This window comes from Thalassophryne amazonica, chromosome 8, assembly GCF_902500255.1.
Source record: "Thalassophryne amazonica chromosome 8, fThaAma1.1, whole genome shotgun sequence".
Classification (NCBI taxonomy): Eukaryota; Metazoa; Chordata; class Actinopteri; order Batrachoidiformes; family Batrachoididae; genus Thalassophryne; species Thalassophryne amazonica.
Window position 1 is genome coordinate 75,243,073 of NC_047110.1, and position 27,490 is coordinate 75,270,562.

General features: G+C 44.4%; 1 protein-coding gene and 1 long non-coding RNA gene across 3 annotated transcripts in view; one reads left to right on the top strand and one right to left on the bottom strand.

Moving 5' to 3' along the window:
* Positions 1-26,618, top strand: part of si:dkey-234i14.6 — a 49,113-nt gene extending 22,495 nt beyond the window's left edge. Inside the window, exons 2-4 of one of the 2 annotated variants that reach the window (XM_034176679.1) lie at positions 17,749-17,958; positions 23,196-23,409; positions 25,830-26,618. In XM_034176679.1, the coding sequence (XP_034032570.1) occupies positions 17,749-17,958; positions 23,196-23,409; positions 25,830-26,008 (603 nt within the window). In that variant the 3' untranslated portion in view covers positions 26,009-26,618. The remainder of the gene's footprint in view (positions 1-17,748; positions 17,959-23,195; positions 23,410-25,829) is intronic. The other variant, XM_034176678.1, reaches the window with a different exon arrangement.
* Positions 14,257-27,365, bottom strand: LOC117515906. The gene is made up of 3 exons (XR_004562252.1): positions 27,340-27,365; positions 21,994-21,996; positions 14,257-14,371 (listed from the first exon to the last, which is right to left on the bottom strand). It is a non-coding gene; the product is annotated as an uncharacterized LOC117515906 (long non-coding RNA).
* Positions 27,366-27,490: the final 125 nt, after the last annotated feature.

The following is a 27,490-nucleotide window of genomic DNA, read 5'->3' on the forward strand; positions in this document are numbered from 1 at the left end:
GGGTGCAGAGTGGTGAGGTGTGGTAAGGCTTGATCCATGACACGTGAAAGACATGATGGATCCGCAGTGAAGCTGGCAGCCGTAGCTTCACTGCGGCCGGGCTGAGGACCTTGATGATGGGAAACGGTCCAATATACCTGTCCTTGAGTTTCTGAGAGTCCACTTGAAGTGGGATGTCCTTTGTTAACAACCACACCTCCTGCCAGGGCTGGTATGCAGGGGCCGGGGAACGCCGGCGGTCTGCATGGGTCTTGGCCCTTGTCCGGACCTTCAACAGGGCAGAACGGGCGGTCCGCCACACCCGGCGGCACCTCCTGAGGTGGGCCTGGACCGAGGGCACACCGACCTCTCCCTCCACAAGTGGAAACAATGGGGGCTGGTACCCCAAACACACCTCAAATGGGGAGAGGCCGGTGGCTGACGACACTTGGCTGTTGTGGGCGTACTCGATCCAGGCCAGATGGGTGCTCCAGGCCGTCGGGTGCGCGGAGGTAACGCAACGGAGGGCCTGCTCCAGCTCCTGGTTGGCCCGCTCTGCCTGTCCGTTTGTCAGAGGGTGATACCCGGACGAGAGACTCACGGTGGCCCCCAGTTCCCTGCAGAAACTCCTCCAGACCTGAGAGGAGAACTGAGGGCCACGGTCTGAGACGATGTCCGCTGGTATCCCATGCAGACGCATGACGTGGTGGACCAGGAGGTCTGCTGTCTCCTGGGCCGTAGGGAGCTTCGGGAGGGCCACGAAGTGGGCCGCCTTGGAGAACCGGTCCACTATCGTGAGGATGGTGGTGTTGCCCTGGGACGGCGGGAGGCCCGTGACAAAGTCCAAGCCGATGTGGGACCAGGGGCGGTGAGGCACCGGTAGGGGCTGGAGGAGTCCTGAAGTCCTCTTATGGTCCGCCTTGCCCCTGGCACAGGTGGTACAGGCCTGGACGTAGTCCCGGACGTCGGCCTCCATAGACGCCCACCAGAAGCGCTGCTGGACCACTGCCATGGTCCTGCCCACCCCGGGATGACAGGAGAGCTTGGAACCATGACAGAAGTCCAAAACCGCAACTCTGGCCTCTGGTGGGACGTACAGTTTGTTCTTCGGGCCGGTCCCCGGGTCCGGGTTCCGTGTCAGGGCCTCCCGGACGGTCTTCTCCATGTCCCAGGTGAGAGTGGCCACGACAGTGGACTCGGGGATGATGGTCTCTGTGGGGTTTGACAACTCGGCCTTGGCCTCCTATTCATGCACCCGGGACAGGGCATCCGATCGTTGGTTCTTGGTCCCGGGGCGGTATGTAATCTGGAAGTCAAAGCGCCCGAAGAACAGTGACCAGCAGGCTTGCCTGGGGTTCAACCGCTTGGTGGTCCGGATGTACTCCAGGTTCCGATGGTCCGTGAAAATCCGTGAAGGGCACCGTCGCTCCCCCCATCAGGTGTCTGCACTCTTCAAGAGCCTCCTTCACCGCCAGGAGTTTCCGATTGCCGACATCATAATTCCTCTCAGCCGGGGTCAACCTGCTGGAAAAATAGGCACAAGGGTGGAGGACCTTATCGGACTCCCCGCTCTAGGACAGCACGGCTCCTATCCCTGAGTCAGAGACATCCACCTCCACTGTGAACTGGCGAGTAGGATCGGGCTGCACCAGAACTGGTGCAGACGAGAACCGGCGCTTCAACTCCCTAAACGCGGCCTCGCACCGATCCGACCAGGTGAAGGGGACCTTAGTGGAGGTCAGGGCTGTCAGGGGGCTAACTACCTGACTGTAGCCCTTAATGAAGCTCCTGTAGAAGTTTGCAAAGCCGAGGAACTGTTGCAGCTTCCTACGGCTTGTTGGGTGGGGCCAATCTCTCACCGCCGCAACCTTGGCCGGATCAGGGGCGACGGAGTTGAAGGAGATGATGAACCCCAGGAAGGACAAAGAAGTGCGGTGGAACTCGCACTTCTCGCCCTTCACAAACAGCCGGTTCTCCAACAACCGCTGTAGGACCTGACGTACATGCTGGACATGAGTCTCAGGGTCCGGAGAAAAGATGAGTATGTTGTCTAGATATACGAAGACAAACTGATGCAGGAAGTCCCGCAAGACGTCATTAACCAATGCTTGGAACGTCGCGGGGGCGTTTGTGAGGCCGAACGGCATGACCAGGTACTCAAAGTGACCTAAGGGGGTGTTAAATGCCGTCTTCCACTCGTCTCCCTTCCGGATCCGAACCAGGTGGTACGCATTCCTAAGATCGAGTTTAGTGAATATTTGGGCTCCATGCAGGGGCGTGAACACCGAATCTAACAGAGGTAAAGGGTATCGATTGCGAACCGTGATCTCGTTCAGCCCTCTGTAGTCAATGCATGGACGGAGTCCGCCGTCCTTCTTACCCACAAAAAAGAAACCCGCGCCCATCGGGGAGGTGGAGTTCCGGATCAACCTGGCAGCTAAGGAGTCCCGGATGTAGGTCTCCATTGATTCGTGTTCCGGACGTGAGAGGTTGTACAGCCTGCTGGACGGATACTCAGCGCCCGGGATCAAATCGATGGCGCAATTGTACGGTCGGTGCGGGGGAAGGGCGAGTGCCAGATCTTTGCTGAAGACGTCAGCAAGATCGTGGTACTCCTCCGGTACTGCCGTCAGATTGGGGGGGACTTTGACCTCCTCTTTAGCTGTCTCACCGGGTGGAACCGAGGATCCTAAACACTCCCGGTGGCAGGTTTCGCTCCACTGCGTCACAACCCCAGATGGCCAATCAATCCGGGGATTGTGTTTCAACACCCATGGAAAACCCAAAATCACTCGGGAGGTAGAAGGTGTTACGTAAAACACAATCTCCTCCCTGTGATTCCCAGACACCACCAATGTCTCGGGCTGTGTCTGGTGTGTGATTAATGGAAGAAGGGTGCCATCTAGTGCCCGTACCTTCAAAGGTGAAGGCAGAGCCACCAGAGGGAGCCCTACTTCCTTTGCCCATCTGCTGTCCAGCAGATTCCCTTCCGACCCCGTGTCTACGAGTGCTGGGGCGTGAAGGGTTAAATCCTGATTGAGTACCACCAACATGTGCTAAGCACCAACAAAGTTTCTTTCCCCTACCAATTAGACCTTGTCTAATTGGGGTTGTATGGTGTAAGCCCTGGTGACTTCTGAAGGCCTGCTTCATTTCTGAATGTAACATCAGTCACCATGGAACTGCCCATATATATATATATATATATATATAAAGACAGACAGATATAGATCATAAATATACCATTTATAAAAAAGCAATAACAGAACAAAAGATCAAAGGCAAATAAAACCAAATGCAAACAATAACGCATACAATAAATACTGTTGTGTGTCGCCCTGGTTTCTGCTCCTCTGCTCTCTCTCTCTCTCTCTCTCTTCCAGGTGGCATTCCTTGTGGACCTGATGAGCACACCTGTCTACAATCAACCTGCCTCCATAAAAACCCTGGTCCAACAGCTCATCGGGCGCCAGAAACTCAGTGTTCACGACCTGGTACCTGGCCTCTCTATTTCTGGATAGAGTCAACTGTTTGTGTTCCGTCGCAGTAATTCTTGGACTCTCTGATTGTTATCTACCTGATTTTTGACACCTGTGCTATTTTTGGTTCTTAGCAATTGTACACTGCCACCCTCATACAGTTTCTCCATCTCTGTAGTGACACCACTCTCCATCAGCTCCACTGGGGGCCACCTGGACCACGGACCTCGAACCATTCCACACCTTGGAATTCCACCTGCTGCGACCACCGGTTCCCACCACAACGCGGGCCGAGTCTCCACTCAGCTAACCTCCAAGACTGTACTCACCATTCCCACTGCACTTGTTCTTGTACAATAAATCTGGTTTTCTTTTTCCATTCAGCCTCCCTGCATTGGAGTCTAACCCAGGTTTTTGGGGATCAAATCCATAACAGATGTTTCTGGCCAACATCATGGACTCCGCAGGGTCAGACAAGCTACAACAGGCCCTTTCCACCCAGGGCGCCTTCCCTGGTCAGCAACAACAACTCACTGCACTGTCGGATCATGTACAGGACCTCTCCCAACAGGTTACACACATACACACCATATTGTCCACTTTAGTCGCAACCGTTGAGAAGCTTACCTCGGTTCCACCTCCTGCTCTGGTTTCCATTCCAGTACAACTCATACAGGCCTCCGCATCTCCCCGTTTAGTCCCCGAACCATTTATTTGTCATCCTGAACCATATTCCGGTGATGTTAATACGAGGGCTGTCCATAAAGTATAGGTCCTTTTTATTTTTTTCAAAAACTATATGGATTTTGACTTGCACTTGCTTGCTTGCCTCTACTGGTGGTTGGCTCTCACTGCGGTATTGTATCACTTCCTGTTCCGGAGCACAGCGGTGTTTTTCTGTATGTGTTAGCTGTTTAATCTGCGCAGTTAGATTGATCTAGTTATCTAGATTACGATTTGTTTCCCAGTGTAATCTTTACGTGCCTTAACTAAAGCACTCCTTCTGCTGAATCACCTCTAAATTATTTACACATTATTCACTTTGCGTGTTTTTAGGAATCCGCTAGCTTAGCGTAGCTACTAGCTCTTAGCCGATTTAGCATGGCGGCTTCTCCTGTCTCTCCCGCACTTTTCTGCTCTGGGTGTGAAATGTTTAGTTATTCCTCGGCCTCCTTTAGCAGTAATGGTACTTGTAATAAGTGTAGCTTATTCGTAGCTTTGGAGGCCAGGCTGGGCGAATTGGAGACTCGGCTCCGCACCGTGGAAAATTCTACAGCTAGCCAGGCCCCTGTAGTCGGTGCGGACCAAGGTAGCTTAGCCGCCGTTAGTTCCCCCCTGGCAGATCCCGAGCAGCCGGGAAAGCAGGCTGACTGGGTGACTGTGAGGAGGAAGCGTAGCCCTAAACAGAAGCCCCGTGTACACCGCCAACCCGTTCACATTTCTAACCGTTTTTCCCCACTCGACGACACACCCGCCGAGGATCAAACTCTGGTTATTGGCGACTCTGTTTTGAGAAATGTGAAGTTAGCGACACCAGCAACCATAGTCAATTGTCTTCCGGGGGCCAGAGCAGGCGACATTGAAGGAAATTTGAAACTGCTGGTTAAGGCTAAGCGTAAATTTGGTAAGATTGTAATTCACGTCGGCAGTAATGACACCCGGTTACGCCAATCGGAGGTCACTAAAATTAACATTAAATTGGTGTGTAACTTTGCAAAAACAATGTCGGACTCTGTAGTTTTCTCTGGGCCCCTCCCCAATCAGACCGGGAGTGACATGTTTAGCCGCATGTTCTCCTTGAATTGCTGGCTGTCTGAGTGGTGTCCAAAAAATGAGGTGGGCTTCATAGATAATTGGCAAAGCTTCTGGGGAAAACCTGGTCTTGTTAGGAGAGACGGCATCCATCCCACTTTGGATGGAGCAGCTCTCATTTCTAGAAATCTGGCTAATTTTCTTAAATCCTCCAAACCGTGACTATCCAGGGTTGGGACCAGGAAGCAGAGTTGTAGTCTTACACACCTCTCTGCAGCTTCACTCCCCCTGCCATCCCCTCATTACCCCATCCCCGTAGAGACGGTGCCTGCTCCCAGACTACCAATAACCAGCAAAAATCTATTTAAGCATAAAAATTCAAAAAGAAAAAATAATATAGCACCTTCAACTGCACCACAGACTAAAACAGTTAAATGTGGTCTATTAAACATTAGGTCTCTCTCTTCTAAGTCCCTGTTGGTAAATGATATAATAATTGATCAACATATTGATTTATTCTGCCTAACAGAAACCTGGTTACAGCAGGATGAATATGTTAGTTTAAATGAGTCAACACCCCCGAGTCACACTAACTGTCAGAATGCTCGTAGCACGGGCCGGGGCGGTGGATTAGCAGCAATCTTCCATTCCAGCTTATTAATTAATCAAAAACCCAGACAGAGCTTTAATTCATTTGAAAGCTTGTCTCTTAGTCTTGTCCATCCAAATTGGAAGTCCCAAAAAACAGTTTTATTTGTTATTATCTATCGTCCACCTGGTCGTTACTGTGAGTTTCTCTGTGAATTTTCAGACCTTTTGTCTGACTTAGTGCTTAGCTCAGATAAGATAATTATAGTGGGCGATTTTAACATCCACACAGATGCTGAGAATGACAGCCTCAACACTGCATTTAATCTATTATTAGACTCTATTGGCTTTGCTCAAAAAGTAAATGAGTCCACCCACCACTTTAATCATATCTTAGATCTTGTTCTGACTTATGGTATGGAAATAGAAGACTTAACAGTATTCCCTGAAAACTCCCTTCTGTCTGATCATTTTTTAATAACATTTACATTTACTCTGATGGACTACCCAGCAGTAGGGAATAAGTTTCATTACACTAGAAGTCTTTCAGAAAGCGCTGTAACTAGGTTTAAGGATATGATTCCTTCTTTATGTTCTCTAATGCCATATAACAACACAGTGCAGAATAGCTACCTAAACTCTGTAAGGGAGATAGAGTATCTCGTCAATAGTTTTACATCCTCATTGAAGACAGCTTTGGATGCTGTAGCTCCTCTGAAAAAGAGAGCTTTAAATCAGAAGTGTCTGACTCCATGGTATAACTCTCAAACTCGTAGCTTAAAGCAGATAACCCGTAAGTTGGAGAGGAAATGGCGTCTCACTAATTTAGAAGATCTTCACTTAGCCTGGAAAAAGAGTCTGTTGCTCTATAAAAAAGCCCTCCGTAAAGCTAGGACATCTTTCTACTCATCACTAATTGAAGAAAATAAGAACAACCCCAGGTTTCTTTTCAGCACTGTAGCCAGGCTGACAAAGAGTCAGAGCTCTATTGAGCTGAGTATTCCATTAACTTTAACTAGTAATGAGTTCATGACTTTCTTTGCTAACAAAATTTTAACTATTAGAGAAAAAATTACTCATAACCATCCCAAAGACGTATCGTTATCTTTGGCTGCTTTCAGTGATGCCGGTATTTGGTTAGACTCTTTCTCTCAGATTGTTCTGTCTGAGTTATTTTCATTAGTTACTTCATCCAAACCATCAACATGTTTATTAGACCCCATTCCTACCAGGCTGCTCAAGGAAGCCCTACCATTATTTAATGCTTCGATCTTAAATATGATCAATCTATCTTTGTTAGTTGGCTATGTACCACAGGCTTTTAAGGTGGCAGTAATTAAACCATTACTTAAAAAGCCATCACTTGACCCAGCTATCTTAGCTAATTATAGGCCAATCTCCAACCTTCCTTTTCTCTCAAAAATTCTTGAAAGGGTAGTTGTAAAACAGCTAACTGATCATCTGCAGAGGAATGGTCTATTTGAAGAGTTTCAGTCAGGTTTTAGAATTCATCATAGTACAGAAACAGCATTAGTGAAGGTTACAAATGATCTTCTTATGGCCTCGGACAGTGGACTCATCTCTGTGCTTGTTCTGTTAGACCTCAGTGCTGCTTTTGATACTGTTGACCATAAAATTTTATTACAGAGATTAGAGCATGCCATAGGTATTAAAGGCACTGCGCTGCGGTGGTTTGAATCATATTTGTCTAATAGATTACAATTTGTTCATGTAAATGGGGAATCTTCTTCACAGACTAAAGTTAATTATGGAGTTCCACAAGGTTCTGTGCTAGGACCAATTTTATTCACTTTATATATGCTTCCCTTAGGCAGTATTATTAGACGGTATTGCTTAAATTTTCATTGTTACGCAGATGATACCCAGCTTTATCTATCCATGAAGCCAGACGACACACACCAATTAGCTAAACTGCAGGATTGTCTTACAGACATAAAGACATGGATGACCTCTAATTTCCTGCTTTTAAACTCAGATAAAACTGAAGTTATTGTACTTGGCCCCACAAATCTTAGAAACATGGTGTCTAACCAGATCCTTACTCTGGATGGCATTACCCTGACCTCTAGTAATACTGTGAGAAATCTTGGAGTCATTTTTGATCAGGATATGTCATTCAAAGCGCATATTAAACAAATATGTAGGACTGCTTTTTTGCATTTACGCAATATCTCTAAAATCAGAAAGGTCTTGTCTCAGAGTGATGCTGAAAAACTAATTCATGCATTTATTTCCTCTAGGCTGGACTATTGTAATTCATTATTATCAGGTTGTCCTAAAAGTTCCCTAAAAAGCCTTCAGTTAATTCAAAATGCTGCAGCTAGAGTGCTGACGGGGACTAGAAGGAGAGAGCATATCTCACCCATATTGGCCTCTCTTCATTGGCTTCCTGTTAATTCTAGAATAGAATTTAAAATTCTTCTTCTTACTTATAAGGTTTTGAATAATCAGGTCCCATCTTATCTTAGGGACCTCGTAGTACCATATCACCCCAATAGAGCGCTTCGCTCTCAGACTGCAGGCTTACCTGTAGTTCCTAGGGTTTGTAAGAGTAGAATGGGAGGCAGAGCCTTCAGCTTTCAGGCTCCTCTCCTGTGGAACCAGCTCCCAATTCAGATCAGGGAGACAGACACCCTCTCTACTTTTAAGATTAGGCTTAAAACTTTCCTTTTTGCTAAAGCTTATAGTTAGGGCTGGATCAGGTGACCCTGAATCATCCCTTAGTTATGCTGCTATAGACGTAGACTGCTGGGGGGTTCCCATGATGCACTGTTTCTTTCTCTTTTTGCTCTGTATGCACCACTCTGCATTTAATCATTAGTGATCGATCTCTGCTCCCCTCCACAGCATGTCTTTTTCCTGGTTCTCTCCCTCAGCCCCAACCAGTCCCAGCAGAAGACTGCCCCTCCCTGAGCCTGGTTCTGCTGGAGGTTTCTTCCTGTTAAAAGGGAGTTTTTCCTTCCCACTGTAGCCAAGTGCTTGCTCACAGGGGGTCGTTTTGACCGTTGGGGTTTTACATCATTATTGTATGGCCTTGCCTTACAATATAAAGCGCCTTGGGGCAACTGTTTGTTGTGATTTGGCGCTATATAAAAAAAAAATTGATTGATTGATTGATTTCATTCATATGTTTTTATGTCAGACATGCTTGAACCCTCGTGCGCATGCGTGAGTTTTTCCACGCCTGTCGGTGACGTCATTCGCCTGTGAGCACTCCTTGTGGGAGGAGTCGTCCAGCCCCTCGTCGGAATTCCTTTGTCTGAGAAGTTGCTGAGAGACTGGCGCTTTGTTTGATCAAAATTTTTTCTAAACCTGTGAGACACATCGAAGTGGACATGGTTCGAAAAATTAAGCTGGTTTTCAGTGAAAATTTTAACAGCTGATGAGAGATTTTGAGGTGATTCTGTCGCTTTAAGGACTTTTCACGGTGCGAGACATCGTGCAGCGCTCTCAGGCAGCGTCATCAGCCTGTTTCAAGCTTAAAACCTCCACATTTCAGGCTCTATTGATCCAGGACGTCGTCAGAGAACAGAGACGTTTCAGAAGAAGTCGGTTTCAGCATTTTATCCGGATATTCCACTGTTAAAGGGGATTTTTTTAATGAAAGACATGCGGACGGGTCCGTGCGTCGGGACGCAGCCGACGCGGCGCGGCGGCACAGGAAAACACCTCCGTGTTGATAACCATTTGTTAAAATCCAGTTGGCTTTTGATGGCTTTCAGTGGAGTGAGTATATGAGAAATTGTTTATCAGCTGGAGATGTTCCAACTTGTCCTTAAGGCTTCCAGCAGAGGTGTTTTTCCTGTGACGGAGCGTCGCGGCGGCTGCGAGCCGACGCTGCAATCCGCCCGCACGTCTTTCATTAAAAAAATCTCCTTTAACAGTGGAATATCCAGATAAAATGCTGAAACCGACTTCTTCTGAAACTTCTCTGTTCTCTCACGACGTCCTGGATCAACAGAGCCTGAAATGTGGAGGTTTTAAGCTTGAAACAGGCTGACGACGCTGCCTGAGAGTGCTGCACGACGTCTCGCACCGTGGGAAGTCCTTAAAGCGACAGAATCACCTCAAAATCTCTCATCAGCTGTTAAAATTTTCACTGAAAACCAGCTTAATTTTTCGAACCATGTCCACTTCGATGTGTCTCACAGGTTTAGAAAAAATTTTGATCAAACAAAGCGCCAGTCTCTCAGTAACTTCTCAGACAAAGGAATTCCGACGAGGGGCTGGACGACTCCTCCCACAAGGAGTGCTCACAGGCGAATGACGTCACCGACAGGCGTGGAAAAACTCACGCATGCGCACGAGGGTTCAAGCATGTCTGACATAAAAACATATGAATGAAATCCATATAGTTTTTGAAAAAAATAAAAAGGACCTATACTTTAAGGACAGCCCTCGTACATGCTCTTCCTTCCTCATGCAGTGTTTCTTTGTTTTTTCCCAGCGTCCATCTCAGTATTCCACTGACCTCAGTAAAGTTTATTACGTCATCAACTTGCTCCGGGGGGAGGCCCTCAAGTGGGCTACCGCCCTCTGGAGCACAGAATCCCTTCTGCTGCACTCCTTTTCACTCTTTTCCAAAGAATTTCGGTTAGTTTTCGATCACCCCCAACGTAGTCACTCTGTTTCCCAGCAGTTATTGTCCCTGAGGCAGGAGCAACGGAGCGCTGTGGAGTATGCAGTCGACTTCCGGGTTCTCGCTGCGGAGGCTGGCTGGGACTCTGCGGCGCTGCAAAGCGTATTCGTTAACGGTTTATCGGAGGCATTAAAGGACGAACTGGCAGTCCATGATTCACCAGAATCACTGGACCAATTAATCTCATTAGCGATCCGTATTGATAACCGGTTGAGGGAGCGTCGGCGAGAGAAAAGCCGGAAGGCTGACTGGAGTGCTGCCGCTCAGATCCCTCCGTGGTCTGGACCGGGTCCTTCTTTCCCGAGCTACACTGTTGTGTCTGTTCCCAGATCTCCAGCTCCCCCTGCTGACGAGTCTATGCAGCTCGGCAGGGCCAAATTATCACCACAGGAGCGCCAGCGGAGACTGGAGGCTGGGAAATGTTGATATTGTGCTGCCACTGGCCACATCTGCAGTTCTTGTCCCATGCGGCCAAAAACCAACGCTCATCCTTAGACTCTGGGCTAAGGATGAGCCAGATAACATTCATGGGTGTTCAATCCGGACGCACCCAAATCCCGGGTGCTCCTTTGTTTAATGACCGTTCTTTATCTATTCCTGCACTAATAGACACTGGGGCAGAAGGGAATTTTTTGGATCGCAAGGTTGTAATCAATTCTTGCATCCCGGTGGTGGCATTGGACATGCCCCTTTCAGTGCATGCTTTAGACGGCACTCCCCTACCTGCTATAACACATCAAACCAAACCGGTCACTCTAGTGGTATCTGGGAACCACCAGGAAACAATCCAGTTCTTTGTGTTTTCTTCCACGTCCCCCCTGGTTTTATGTCATCCTTGGGTTATCAAACACAATCCCCGGATTGATTGGCCGACCGGGTCTGTCACACAGTGGAGTGAGGCCTGCCACCGTGAGTATCTTCGATCATCCATTCTGCCCAGTGTTAAGGTCAGGGAGGAGGTCACTTCACCTCCTGATCTATCTGTAGTCCCCATAGAGTATCACGATCTAGCTGAGGTGTTCAGCAAGGATCATGCTCTGTCACTCCCCCTGCACCGTCCTTATGACTGCGCCATTGACTTACTTCCAGGCACCAAGTATCCTGTCAGTCGACTCTACAATCTGTCGCGTCCGGAACGTGAGGCAATGGAGACCTATATCCGGGTCTCCTTGTCTGCTGGGCTGATACGTCACTCGTCGTCCTCTCTGGGGGCAGGCTTCTTCTTTGTCGGGAAGAAGGATGGTACTCTGCACCCCTGCATTGACTTCTGGGGGCTGAATGCCATAACGGTCCGCAATCGGTACCCACTCCCCCTTTTAGATTCTGCATTCAGTCCCCTGCAGGGGGCCTCAATTTTTCCCAAATTAGACCTCAGAAACGCCTATCACCTGGTTCGGGTCAGGGAGGGTGATGAGTGGAAGACTGCCTTCAACACTCTTCTCGGACATTTTGAATATCTGGTCATGCCTTTCGGTCTCACAAATGCTCCCGCCACCTTCCAAGCTCTAGTCAACGATGTCCTTCGGACTTCCTCAACTGGTTTGTTTTCGTCTATCTTGACGATACCCTCATTTTTTCTCCATCTCTCTGAACACTTCAAGCACGTGCGCTTAGTACTCCAGTGGTTGTTGGAGAACCGGTTGTTTGTGAAGGCCCAGAAATATGAATTCCATCAGTCAACTATTTCCTTCCTTGGCTTCATAATTTCTCCCAACACAGTTAAGCCAGATCCCAGTAAAGTCACAGCTGTAACTCAATGGCCAGTTCCGACATCCCGAAAACAATTACAACAGTTTCTTGGTTTTGCTAATTTCTATCGCAGATTCATTTGAAACTTCAGTATTGTTGCCTCGCCTCTCACAGCACTCACTTCCCCTAAGGTCCCGTTTCAGTGGTCCGCCTCAGCTGACAGAGCCTTCCAGGACCTTAAACACTGGTTCTCCACCACACCAATCTTGCTCCAACCTGATCCGGACCGCCAGTTTGTTGTGGAGGTTGATGCCTCTGATTCTGGTATTGGTGCCGTCCTGTCTCAGCGGTCCGCCACAGACAACAAGCTCCATCCATGTGCTTTCTTCTTCCCCCAGCTGACCCCTGTGGAGAGGAACTATGATGTTTGGAACCAGGAACTTCTGGCAGTTAAGGAGGCTCTGGCGGAGTGGAGACACTGGCTGGAGGGGGCCGCAGTTCCATTCACCATTTGGACAGACCACAAGAACCTGGAATACATAAAAACAGCCAAACGTCTCTCAATTCCTGTCAGTCCAGGTGGTCCTTGTTTTTTGGACGCTTCAACTTCAATCTTACCTACCAACCCGGAACCAAGAATGGAAAACCAGACGCCTTATCCCGCCAGTTCGAACTCACAGATCCCCCCTCCACGTCGGACCCAATCCTGCCTCGTTCCATGGTCATGGTGACCCTTACCTGGGATGTTGAGAGAGTCATCCAGGAGGCTTTGGACAGACATCTGGATCCTGGAGGAGGACCTCCCGGGCGGCTTTTCATTCCGCCGGAAGCTCGATCGGAAGTCCTCACCTTCTGCCATGCGTCTAAGCTCGCCTGCCATCCTGGGGTTTCCTGAACTGTAGACCTGGTACATCATCGCTTCTGGTGGCCCTCAGTCCAGGCGGACGTGCGTGCCTACGTCCAAGCCTGTACCATCTGCACCAGGGGCAAGTCTCTTCATCGTCTGCCAGCTGGGTTTCTTCAACCGCTTCCCACGCCAAGCTGCCCCTGGTCCAACATCTGCCTGGACTTTGTCACAGGACTACCTCCATCCCAGGGTAACACAGTGGTCCTCACGATCGTGGATCGGTTTTCCAAGGTGGCACAATTTGTGGCTCTGCCGGTGAGTCCAACGGCTCAGGAGACGGCTGCCCTCCTAGTCCACCACGTGGTGCGGTTGCATGGCATACCCTCGGATGTGGTGTCGGACCGAGGTCCCCAATTCACCTCTCAGGTCTGGAGGAGCTTCTGTGCGGCACTTGGGGCCTTGGTAAGCCTCTCCTCCGGTTATCATCCACAGAGCAATGGTCAGGCGGAACGGGCCAACCAGAACCTGGAATCCACCCTGAGGTGTGTCTCGTCCTCCAACCCGACTGAATGGAGCACCCACCTTCCTTGGATTGAATATGCTCACAATTCTCAGGTCTCCTCAGCTACTGGACTTACACTTCCTTTCGAAGTGTCACTGGGCTATCAACCTCCCCTTTTCCCTCTACAGGAAGCGGACATAGCAGTGCCATCAGTTCAGGCCCACCTCAGGCGTTGCTGTCGGGTGTGGAGGACAGCCCGTTCCACCCTTGTGCGGGCTAAGGAGAGGATGGAACGTCATGCTAACTGTCACCGCGCCCCGGCCCCCGTCTACCAGCCCAGGCAGGAGGTGTGGCTCTCTTCGCGGGACATTCCTCTACAGACAGAGTCCCCCAAGCTCGCTCCTCGCTACATTGGTCCGTTTATTGTTGATCAGGTGGTCAACCCTACCTCTGTGCGTCTCCGTCTGCCTCGTTCCCTGCAGATCCACCCGGTCTTCCACGGGTCCCGGCTCAAGCCTGTCTGCTCCAGTCCACTGTGTCCACCGGCTCCACCACCTCCTCCTGCCCAGATTGTCAACAAGATCTTGGATGTTCGTCGGCGCGGTCGGGATTTTCAATATCTGGTGGACTGGGAGGGTTATGGGCCTGAAGAACGCTCCTGGGTCAAGCGGAGCCTCATCTTGGACCCTTCCCTCCTCCGGGACTTCTACCGGGAGCATCCTGATCGGCCCAGTAGGTCCCCTGGGGGCTCCCACTGGAAACCTCCTTGTGGAGCTGATGAGCACACCTGTCTACAATCAACCTGCTTCCATAAAAACCCTGGTCCAACAGCTCATCGGCGCCAGAAACTCAGTGTTCACGACCTGGTACCTGGCCTCTCTATTTCTGGATAGAGTCAACTGTTTGCGTTCCGTTGCAGTAATTCTTGGACTCTCTGATTGTTATCTACCTGATTTTTGACACCTGTGCTATTTTTGGTTCTTAGCAATTGTACACTGCCACCCTCATACAGTTTCTCACTGCCACCCTCATACAGTTTCTCCATCTCTGTAGTGACACCACTCTCCATCAGCTCCACTGGGGGCCACCTGGACCACGGGCCTCGAACCATTCCACACCTTGGAACTCCACCTGCACACCGGATCCACTTGGGCTGCGACCACCGGTTCCCACCACAACGCGGGCCTGGTCTCCACTCAGCTAATCTCCAAGACTGTACTCACCATTCCCACTGCACTTGTTCTTGTACAATAAATCTGGTTTTCTTTTTCCATTCAGCCTCCCTGCATTGGAGTCTAACCCAGGGTTTTGGGGATCAAATCCATAACAAATACGGCATTTACTGTTAATAAAGTGCAGAATAATCTGCCAGTCAAGTAGAAATATCAGACCAGTGTCATGTTTTTTTGTGATACCGTCACAAAATGTGTCACATTTTCATGACGTGGTGGTCAAGTTTGGGTCACTATTTTTAGCCCTAACCCCATCACCAACGACACCCCTGTGTCACCCCAAATTTTGTGATACCCTCACAAATGGATATGTAACACATTTCGTGATGGTATCACAAGCTAACAGATTAAATCACTTTTGGTGACATCATCACCAACTTGGCATGAGATTTGCATCGAAATATTGAGAAAAACATGAAGTTTTTTTTTATTTTTTTTTTTTATATTTATTTCATTCATTTAAAAGAAAAACAGAAAAGCAAAAAACAAAAGCACCACAATACCAGAATGAAAAGGAGCAGAAAGAAGAACAAGTCTTATGATTTCTGCCCCTTTTAACAATACAATCTTTCAATATACAGCATCATAGTCAACATTATTTAACAGATTGCATTTCTTTAACTTGTCACATACCACTGACCCATTTCATAATTATGACCATTAATTAATAGATTACATCACTGACAGGTTACATTTAAACTTAAGACACTCCAAACATTATTAACAGTTTACTTTTTTTTTTTTTTGACTTTCTTGCAGCCCACTGACTTACTTCATAGTTTCATACTTACTTAATACATCTAATTTAATATGTTTTTTAAATAATTTAAGCGACCTTAATTCTTTAATTTCTTTATTAAGATTGTTCCATAATTTGACACATTTACTGCAATACTCCTTTCCTTTACTTTGGTTCTAAATCTTACTACTTACTCTTTTTTCAAACATATTTTGAATGTTTGTTGGTAAAGTATTTTTATTAACTTGGTACATCGTTTGTAATATTTTCAAATCGACTAAATCATGAAATTTAAGTACCTTAATAAACTTAATACTTAATACTGTATACTTAATAAACAATGGATTAGATGGATCTCTAAAACCACTGTTACTAATCACTTTTAAAGCTCTTTTCTGCAAAATAAATAAAGGTTGTATATAGGTTGTATATGTTGATCCCCAGATTTCTACACAGTAAGTTAAATATGGGACAATCAATGAATTGTACAATGTTAATAAACCATAACTATTTAATGAATATTTTACTTTATGCAAAACAGCAATGGCTTTCGCTATTTTTCCTTTTATGTAATTTATGTGTGACTTCCATGTAAGATCTTCATCAATCATGACTCCTAAAAATTTCATTTCTTTTACCCTTTGTATATCCATTCCATCTATTTGTAATGACACATTATTTTTTTTCGCTCTATCATTAAACAATATGAAATTTGTCTTATTAATATTTAGTGACAATCTGTTTATATCAAACCAATGTTTAACTTTTTCCAACTCTGTATTTATCACTTGTGTTACTTCCTGTATATCTGATCCAGAGTAAAACAGCGTTGTATCATCAGCAAATAAAATGCTGCCAAGCACATTGGATACATTCACAAAATCATTGATATACAAAATAAACAGTTTGGGTCCAAGTACCGATCCTTGTGGTACTCCATAAATAATGTTACACAATTCTGATTTGGTATTATTTATCTGAACAAACTGTTTTCTATTTTCTAAGTAGCTTTTTACCCACTGATGTGCAACACCTCTTATTCCATATTGTTGTAACTTGTGGAGCAATCTTGAGTGGTCTATAACATCAAAAGCCTTTTTCAGGTCAATAAAAATACTTACAAAATAATCCTTATTATCTATTGTTGTTGATATTTTCTCTATTAGTTCCATAATTGCCATAGCTGTCGAATGTTTTGTTCGACAGCTAGTTAAAACTAGCATCTCTGCTGTGCCACTCAAGAAGATAGTAAATTGGAGATTGATTCATTCTCTATACCCATTTACTCCAATTAAGGGTCACAGGGGGCTAGAGTCTATCCCAGCAGTCATAGGTCGTGAAGCGGGGTACACACTAGACAGGACGCCAGTCTATGGCAGGGCCACATATAGACAAACAAATACATTCACACCTACGGACAATTTAAAGGTTCCAGTCCACCTAACCTGGATGTCTTTAGATGTGGGAGGAAGCCGGAGCACCCGGAGGGAATGCACGCAAACACGAGGAGAACATGCAAACTCCACACAGAAAGGCCCCAGGTGGGACGCGATCCCTTCACCTACTTGTTGTGAGGCAACAGTGCTAACCACGAAGCCACTGTGCTGCTAAACTGGAGATATAACTATAAATTTTTTGTTATAGTTTTTTACTGACGCATACTGTAATATGAGAAGATTGACTGGAGGAACTAGCAGATGTGGTTGGCTGATATCCAAACATGACTGTATGACACTGTAACCTTTCATATCATGTCGTCTTTAGGAGCGTTGTCATTTATCGTCACCGTCCTTTTCCTCCCATTTCCTCTCATGATTGAATTTACCTCCAAGGATGAGACTTGGTTGGCCTTTCATTTCCTACGTCCTACATGGCTGTACTAAATCTCATTTGTTCCCATTATATCATTTGAACGAGAATTGATCAATTCTTGCTTCCGTTAAACAAAACAACACCGATACATAGCATAGCAAACAAAAACATTAACATGAAAACACCTATACAGACAGACAGAAATGGCTCTTGGCGAACTGCCACATGCACGTGCATCAATGTCCAGAATACATAAGCAAGATGACTTGTGCTTTCTTTCAAGGGATTTTAAGCAGATAAATCATTATTATTTTCAAGTGATTACATTAAAACACGACAGTAATCCCATTACTGCTCCTTGTATATTTTGTTATCTGTGTAATGATCTAATCTAATGCAAATAGCATCTGTTGTTTTCCCTTTCTGCCTTCCTTTCCTGTTCTCATTCTCTCTTTCTTTCTTACTTGAGGTGCCAACTCCGGAAATCCGTGCCCACAGCCTCTACTTTGACCTATCTGCTTATGGCATAGGAGCCCCCAGAGAACACCGGAACCCCACAACCAAACCAGGCTTCCACCTGAAGATCTACGGCACCTTCAGAAACCGCTACATGGCCCTCGCCTGCCCCGCCACTGACACCAGGATGGTTCGCTTCCTCAGGCACACTGCCAACTCCTCTGTGAGAGCGCTGTCCCATTTTGATAAAAATCATTCTTGCCTGCTTGTTGCTGTTTGTGCACCAGCAGATAAAAGCTGGTTGTGAAAAATATGCAGCTGCACTTCAGTGTACATGAGTCCATTTGTGAATGCATTCACCATTGTCCGCTTTTATATTTAAGTCTGTGGACATATCAAGTGCAGTCCAAGATCCAGCAAAAAATGACACAGATTCCATTAAATGCACTTATGAGATTATGGAGATAGTTTTGATCTCATGAAGCAGAATACACTTAAACAAGAACTGAAAACATCAGTGACTGGATGAGTAAAATGATTTTAACCATGTTCATTTCACCTTGCCACTATAGACAGCCAGCAGAAGGTAGAAAAGTGCTTCCAAAAATTTTTTTTCGGCATTTTTTGTTACAAGCACACATCTATGCTAGATCAAGTCCTTATACAGTAAGGTTTCACATCAGGGGTGATGCCAAAACTAAAAATCATTTTTTGGCCATTTTTGGGTCAAAATTCAGAAATGGTCCAATCCTTTTGATATGCATATCATATTACTCGTCTTGATGGGTAGAGTTCAAAAATATATAGTTTGACATATTTTTGACCATGTGTTACGTCACAATGAGCGAAAATGTGGAAAGGTCAATGCACTTTTCGTGAAGGGTCAAATTCATTAAACCTTCTTATGATGGTCCGATTATGACAATTTTAGTGTCTAATTATACGAGGTCTATTAGAAAAGTATCCGACCTTATTATTTTTTTCAAAAACCATATGGATTTGAATCACGTGTGATTACATCAGACATGCTTGAACCCTCGTGGGCATGCGAGAGTTTTTTCACGCCTGTCGGTTACGTCATTCACCTGTGGGCAGTCTTTGAGTGAGGAGGCGCCCACCCTCTCATCGATTTTTTCATTGTTTAGGAATGGCTCAGAGACTGCTGCTTTGTTTGATAATAATTTTTTCAAAACTGTAAGGCACAACTGAGTGGACACCATTCAATAAATTCAGCTGGTTTTCCTTGAAAATTTTAACGGCTGATGAGAGATTTTGGTCTGTAGTGTCGCTTTAAGGACGGCCCACGGCGCCTGACGGCGATCTGCGCTCTGAGGTGGCGTCATCTCGCTGTTTCAAGTTGAAAACTTCCACATTTCAGGCTCTGTTTACCCAGTAAGTCGTCAGAGAACAGAGAACTTTCAGAAGAAGTCGGCATGAGGAATTTATGCGGACATTCCACTGTTAAAGGTGAAAGAACGTGCGGGCAGAGTCGCATGTCGGGCCGGACCTGAGCGCGGGGGGTCGCGACAGGAAAAACACCTCCGTTGGAAACCTTAACGGGCAAGTTGGAACATGCCCAACTGTTAAACAATTTCTCAGTTACTCACTTGTTGAAAGCCATCAAAAGCCGCCTGAATTTTACAAATGGTTTTCAACACGGAGGTGTTTTTCCTGTCGCGGCGCACACAGATTCGCAGCGTTGTCACGGAAACGATTCGGCGAATTTGCGCGCACGTTCTTTCATTACAAAATGACCTTTAACACTGGAATGTCCGCCTAAACTCCTCATGCCGGCCTCTTCTGAATCTTCTCTGTTCTCTCACGACGTCCTGGGTCAACAGAGCCTTAAATTAGGATGATTTCAGCTCGAAACAGCCAGACGACGTCGCCTGGGAGCGCTGCGCAACGTCCCACTCCATGAGAAGTCCTTAAAGTGACAGAAACACCCCATAATCTCTCATCAGCCGTTAAACTTTTCACCGAAAACCAGCTGAATTTCTCGAATAGTGTCCACTCGGATATTCCTCACAGATCCTGAAAAAAATTTGATAAAGCAACGCGTGCCGTCTCGAGCAGCGTCTCAAACAAAGGAATTCATCCGAGAGGGCTGGACCACATCTCACTCAAGGCCTGCCCACAGGGAAATGACGTCACCGACACGCGTGAAAAAACTCACGCATGCGCACGAGGGTTCAAGCATGATTGGTGTAATCGCACGTCATTCAAATCCATATATTTTTTATTTTTTTTATAAAACTGCCGGTTAGTTTTATAAGATACCTCGTATGTTTTCTTGCACAAGAAAACCAATAAGACAACTTACATAGACCATTATGCCAGTCTTATCTATGAAAATACAATTATGTCAGATAAGATGGGTCTATTGATTAACTTTATCCAACTTCAAAATGGTTATGACATCAAAATTGATCATAATTGGCCTCTTTTACATCAAGCACATTAATTAAATATAAAAATTGCATAAGTATGTTTTTTGTGAATATAAGGAAAATCAGAATACAAAAGTAAAGAAAGAGGCATTTTAGAGTATGGCTAATTTATTAAAATCATTTTTTATGATTCATTGTTTCCATTACACAACATACACTTGATACCTCAAGTATCAGAACCATTCAAAATAAGTTCAATACACCCACTGACATTATTTTTTTGTTATTAGTACCAAATTGACAAATTTTAGTTACCTTAAAGGGGCATTCCATAAAAAATTAAACTGATTACCACCCATGTTATGGAAAAACATATATTAATATGATTTTGGTAAAACTATGATTTGATGTGATTTGACATCATTTAAGTATATTTGGGTGTAAATAGAGGGGGAAAGGGTACAAACAACAACCAAAACAAGACATCTTAGGACAAAAAATATAAATTTTCTTAGAATCACATTTTCTGATTCACTGTTAACTTTACACATCATAATTTGCAAGTTCAAGCATCAGAGCCATGAGCTATAAATTGTGTTGTTAACATAAGTTCCAACAGGTACCTTTTTTCTCTTGTAATAAATATAGATCCAAAACTGCATAATTCTGAAATTAGATTACAAATAAACGCATTCAAAGGACATTCTGTATAAATTCCAAACTGAAAATACTGCATTTTAAGTGTTTTGTTGTGTTAGCTACTTAAAGCAGTCTTAAACAGCCTTCTGCACAGCACCCACAGGCAACACTGACCAGGCTGCAGTCTTGCATTTTGCCTCACATCCCTTTTTCCCTCACAAAAAGTGCGTTGACCTTTCCACTTTTATGGCCATTGTGATGTGACGCAAGGTCAAAAATAGGTCAAACTATATATTTTTGAACTCTACTCGTCAAGATGAGTAATTTGATATGTATATCAAAAGGATTGGACCATTTTTGAATTTTGACCCAAAATGGGGGTTTTTGGCCCAAAAATGGCCAAAAAATGATTTTTATTTTTGGCATCATCCCTGATGTGAAATCTTACTATATAAGGACTTGATCTAGCATAGATGCCTGCTTGTAACAAAAAATGCCAAAAAAAATTTTTTTGGAAGCACTATTCTGCCTTCTGCTGGCTGTCTGCTAGGGCCTGAACGATATGTTGGTTGGCTGATAATATCAGCCGATATGAGCCTTTCACAAACATATCTGTGTTGGTGTTATTTTTGCAATACAAAAACCTTAAACCTTATACGAAAATATAGGGCTGGGCAAAATGGTGTAATTACATAGTTTTCTCAGCAGTGGGAGTGCCAGTGGCATTGCTTGCAGTTCCATTTAAGCATGGCAGGGACACCCATCAACATGACAAACTGCCATTTGTTTTCAATAAATGTGGGTGTTTTACAGCAACAAGAGAAAAGTGGCCACTATGCAGCCAGCTAGGTGGGAACAAAATAGACGAGAAGTCTAATGCAAATGCTGAGCGATGCTATGCAGCGACTGGTTGTTGGTTATATTTATTTATAATAAAGTTTACGTTGAAACTGGAAAACATCAATCCTCAATTACATTTCCTTGTCATAAGGGTTTGGAATCATGCTTGTTTTCAGTGCGGATGGTTCCCAGTTCAAACCCCACCACTGCCCATTTCTCCATCTAATGTGGAGTTGTGTTAGGAAGGGCATCTGGTGTAAAACTTGTGCCAAGCCAACATGCAGATCCACCTTGGATCTGTTGTGTTGACACCGAGTGAAAACAAGGAAGCAGCCAAACGGACTTACTTACTATATGTGTATATTGGCAGACGTATTTAAAATTTTTACTCCCTAGTATCAGTATCACCCCCCCCCCCCCCCCCCCCCCCCACAAAAAAAAAAATCCATATTGGTCGGGCTTTGTTGCCAACCCATATTAGTTACCTCAGATTAGGATCAATGGATGACCGTCAGCACTAAACCTGCTTCCATCATCCATCAAGGCCCTTGGAGCTCTCTAAAGGTTACATCCATTTCAAAATCAAGGATCCATATTAGATGGCTGCGTTGGGATTGGGTCCCATCTGGTCTGGAGTGGCTAGGTTAAAATAAATACTGCGGGAACAGAAGCGACAAAATGACTCAGTCAACAAAGGAAAATAGTGTAAAATATACGTATCCACATGCTACTTTCATCCTAAATAATTTAACAGGAGCAGGGGACATTTACAGGAGTGAACAGAGACAGAAACAATGCAGTGAGTCTGTGTCTCTCTGTGTCACATGAAACTGTCTTTAAAATGAAACAACCAAATAGTAACATTATTACTGATCAGTGCCCCAAAAGACATACAGGCCAGGGATTCAACAAAACAAACAATCCCATGAATTTCTTTATTATTAGCCTGTTTTCTCTCTCGGGACAGGAGAATACACAAAATAAATACATCTGAATATCTGCATCTGAATGAAGAATACAGTCCCGCGCAGTGCTCTAATTCATATGCCTTTCCCTTTCCTCTATCCCCTTTGAATTGAAACTGAAAGTTTACACTATAAGCTCGCTTCAACTGTTTTAAATATGGTACATTGAGCTGGTGTACAAAGGCAACAATACATGTCAGTGTCCAAATACTTATGAACCACGGTCTGTATCTGCACCTGCAACCCTTTAACAGTTTTCATCTGATATTTATTCTGATCACACAGAACATGTTGGTTTTTACACAGTCTTATCTTTGTTGCACTTGTTGCTCTGTGGGTGGCCACTCACACTCACTGTTACTCACTAACCAGTGGTTGTACAACCAACAGGTTGAAGAAGAGCAGAAAGAAGAGCATAAAAGCGGAAGAAAAAAAAGCTTGTAATTCAGTGCTAATATTGTACAGTGGAAGAGACAGCACTCAGGGTTCTTTGGTCATTGGAGAGATTTTGAGTGTGGAAGACAACAAAATACACACTTTTACGCTGATTTCAATAAAGTCTTCTATCATAGATGCAGAATATCACTGTATATCTGTCTTCAAACTGCTTCTGTTTTATTGCACAGATCATGAAGAACATTTTCCACCAGTCTTTCAATGCCTATAAGACAGACATCGAACCTCGCCTGAATGATATGACGCTCCACCACATGCAGTGCAGTCACCGTCTCTTCGAAATTCAGTTGTCCCACAGGCGCATCAATGCAGCTTACATAGAGGGAGAAAATGTGGCTGTCACTGTGGAGGGCGAAGCTGCACGTATCCTCAACTTTGACACAGGTACATATGATTGTAAAACTCATAGTTATATTTGCCCTGAACATACAGCAGGTGCAAAAAGTATTGGGTGCAATAAGGTCAGTTAACTTGTTTTTGTTGTAAGATAAAGATGTTGCAAGACAGTTAAGAGTGCCAGATTTCACCTACAGATTGTGACTCCTCGTTGTGACTCACTGACACCAGACACAGTTTGGGGTGGGGTGGGAGTGGAGTTGTTCTCCTTTCAGTCTCCTCTACTCAACATGAAACATATGCTCAGATTATTTCAAGTGATGACTGGGTGTTTTTGGTGCTATGTCTCTTCAGAGGAACCTTGGGTACCACTGGAATGACTTTGTGTCAAACAGATAGTTACTTAAGGAGACTCGGTTGAAGAGGATCACTTGCGCTGTGGCAAATGTCACCTGTGACATTTTGGCCATGTGATGGGTTTCTCTGTGCATGAGCCAGTGGGCCATATTGATGAAGAACTCCGGGCTGGGTGAGGCCAATGAGATGCTCATATTTCACCTGGCTGTGGCATATACTGTATTACTTCAAGACATGGTGATGGACCAGTTGTCTGCATGGGTGATTGTCAAACAGGACCCAGGACAATTCCATCGTATGGTGGATGATGTGCAAGAAATTCAAACTTTGTTGAAAACAGAAAACTTTCCATGACTTTCAAGGTGAATGAATAATGCTTTCATTATGTGAGTGGTTTTTGAGTAAAACATAGATATTTTTCAGTAAAATACTGGCTCCACTTCAACGTTTTCTAACGTTATCATGACTATAATGTGATGTCGTGATAATGTAGAACTGTTTGGTGGGGGCTTGATTTTCCAAAACATTACAAATTGATGTATTGGCTATGCCTGATGGTTGTGTAACGCCTGTGATTGAACTCTCTGGTCTCCACATTAACTTATCCTTTTTAATAACATCTGCAGTCTTTTGTTTCTGTGAAGGCTCTCAGTTGTCCAGGTGGTTTCCATAATAGAGAAGCTTGAATCTTCGACTGGACTGGGTTGATTGACGCAGGACGTTTTGCTTCAAATCGCAGAAGCTTCCTCAGCTAAAATTCTTGCTCTGGTAGTCTGTCTTGACCCTTGTAGAGAAGGGTGAAGTTCTTCTCTATCTGCATTCTATCTGCATCTATCTGCATTCTTTACAAGTGAAAACCGAAACTAAAACCAAGAGTAGATACAGTGAGGCAAATAAGTATTTGATCCACTGTCGATTTTGCAAGTTTTCCCACCTACAAAAATAGAGAGGTCTGTAATTTTTATCGTAGGTACACTTCAGCTATTTTGACCATGACGACATCATGTGTTACTAATGTAATCTTTGCAGCTGTGGTCTCAGCTCTCTTCAGGTCACTGACCAGGTCCTCCTGTGTAGTTCTGGGCTTTCTCATAATCATCCTTACCCCACGAGGTGAGATCTTGCAGGAGCCCCAGACTGAGGAAGATTGACAGTCATCTTGTGTTTCTTCCATTTCTAATAATTTGTTGGCTTCTCACCAAGCTGCTTGCCTATTGTCCTGTAGTCCATCCCAGCCATGTGCAGGTCTACAGTTTTGTCCCTGGTGTCCTTAGACAGCTCTTTGGTCTTTGCCATGGTGGATAGGTTGGAGAGTGATTGAGTGTGTGGACAGGTGTCTTTTATACAGTTAACAAATTCAAACAGGCGCAATTAATGCAGGTGAAGAATGCAGAACAGGAGGGCTTCTTTTAAAAAACTAAGGTCTGTGAGAGCCAGAATTATTGCTGGCTGGTAGGGGATCAAATACTTATTTCATGCAATAAAATGCAAATTAATTATTTAAAAATCGTAATGTGATTTTCTGAATTTTTTTTTAGATTCCGTCGCTCACAGTTGAAGTGTACCTACGATAAAAATTACTGACCTCTCCATTCTTTGTAGGTGGGGAAACTTGCAAAATCAAATAATTATTTGCCTCACTGTTGTCGAGGCTATTTAAGGTTGAAACAATTAATCGGATTAGGCACACGGAGGTTTAATTAGGTGGTCTTATAAACACTACAGAACAGAGCGCCTACTTTAACACAGTGATATGACATTCTAAACTGTCTTCTCATATTCATCTTTTAGTCTCAAACCTAATCGTGTTCCTTGTAAACATATGAGTTCCCTGTTGGAATAGAAATGAGACAGAAAATCACAAGGCGAGGATGAACTACTTTTTGTGCATGGATCAAGCGTGTGACTCATCAGTGCACTCAGGGACCTTCAGCTGGCACATTTTGTCTCCACGCAGCTGTGCTGTTCTTACTTGAATCATGATCACGATGTCAAGGCTACAGTTCAGTACATGCTTTAAAAAAAGGGGCATATTTAATTATATTTTCTACATGACTGAGATGTTTTTTTTTATTTGAATATGTGCGTAACCTGTCCTCCTCTTCTTTGAGGTTGTGGGGTGAATCTCGGGATGCGGGGTCTGGAATCATTGGACACTTTTATCTACCGGGCGGCGACTGCTGTGGACCAGAACGATGTTCTAGAGGCACTCTCTGCTAAGATGCAGCACTCCAGACAGGTGGCTGAAACCTTCAAGAAGACAGGCCTGGCTGAGTCCATTTTCAAATGAAGCAGGAGCAGCTGGACAATTCACACCGCGACACCCACAGGGTGGAGTGGGTAGTGCTGATCAGCTGTTAGCATTTACAACCTCACGAGTCATGTATCCGACCCTGAAATGGGCGGTTAATGGATGTATACCCACTAACCCAGCCAATACATAACGTTTTGGTAATGTTATATATTGGTTATATTTAGGTTATGGTTAATAATTAAATATATTAATTCTAGTTTCACTGTCTTTCTTACTCAAAATTTCTTTCAATGACTAGATTATGACTTTAGGTAACATGACCAGAATGTTCTGGGAACCAAAAAGAAACACTCTGAAAAACATTCACAAACCTTCCCATATCAAATGTTGTGGAAACCAAAACAAAAACAAACCTTTCCTCTGAAACATTCCGAGAACTTTACAGCTCACGTTCTAATAACATTTGACAAATGTTCTTATAACATTTTTGGAACTTTATTTTGTTATTTTTGTATAACATTCTGGGGACGTATTTGAGACTTTTACATAGAATGAATGCTTAAATCGTTATTATAATCATTGTGTTGCAAGTTCCAATTTTAAGCTAAATGTATTATTTGATTATGTTCAGTGATAATATAATATAAATAACTTTGTGATAGAATTCTGATAATGCTATTTATATATATATATATATATATATATATATATATATATATATATATATATATATATATATAGTAGTGTTCAAAATAATAGTAGTGTGACTAAAAAGATTAATCCAGGTTTTGAGTATATTTCTTATTGTTACACGGGAAACAAGGTACCAGTAGATTCAGTAGATTCTCACAAATCCAACAAGACCAAGCATTCATGATATGCACACTCTTAAGGCTATGAAATTGGGCTATTAGTAAAAAAAAGTAGAAAAGGGGGTGTTCACAATAATAGTAGCATCTGCTGTTGACACTACAAACTCAAAACTATTATGTTCAAACTGCTTTTTTAGCAATCCTGTGAATCACTAAACTAGTATTTAGTTGTATAACCACAGTTTTTCATGATTTCTTCACATCTGCGAGGCATTAATTTTGTTGGTTTGGAACCAAGATTTTGCTTGTTTACTAGTGTGCTTGGGGTCATTGTCTTGTTGAAACACCCATTTCAAGGACATGTCCTCTTCAGCATAAGGCAACATGACCTCTTCAAGTATTCTGACATATCCAAACTGATCCATGATACCTGGTATGCGATATATAGGCCCAACACCATAGTAGGAGAAACATGCCCACATTATGATGCTTGCACCACCATTCTTCACTGTGAACTGTGGCTTGAATTCAGAGTTTGGGGGTCGTCTCACAAACTGTCTGCGGCCCTTGGATCCAAAAAGAACAATTTTAATCTCATCAGTCCACAAAATATTCCTCCATTTCTCTTTAGGCCAGTTGATGTGTTCTTTGGCAAATTGTAACCTCTTCTGCACATGTCTTTTATTTAACAGAGGGACTTTGAGGG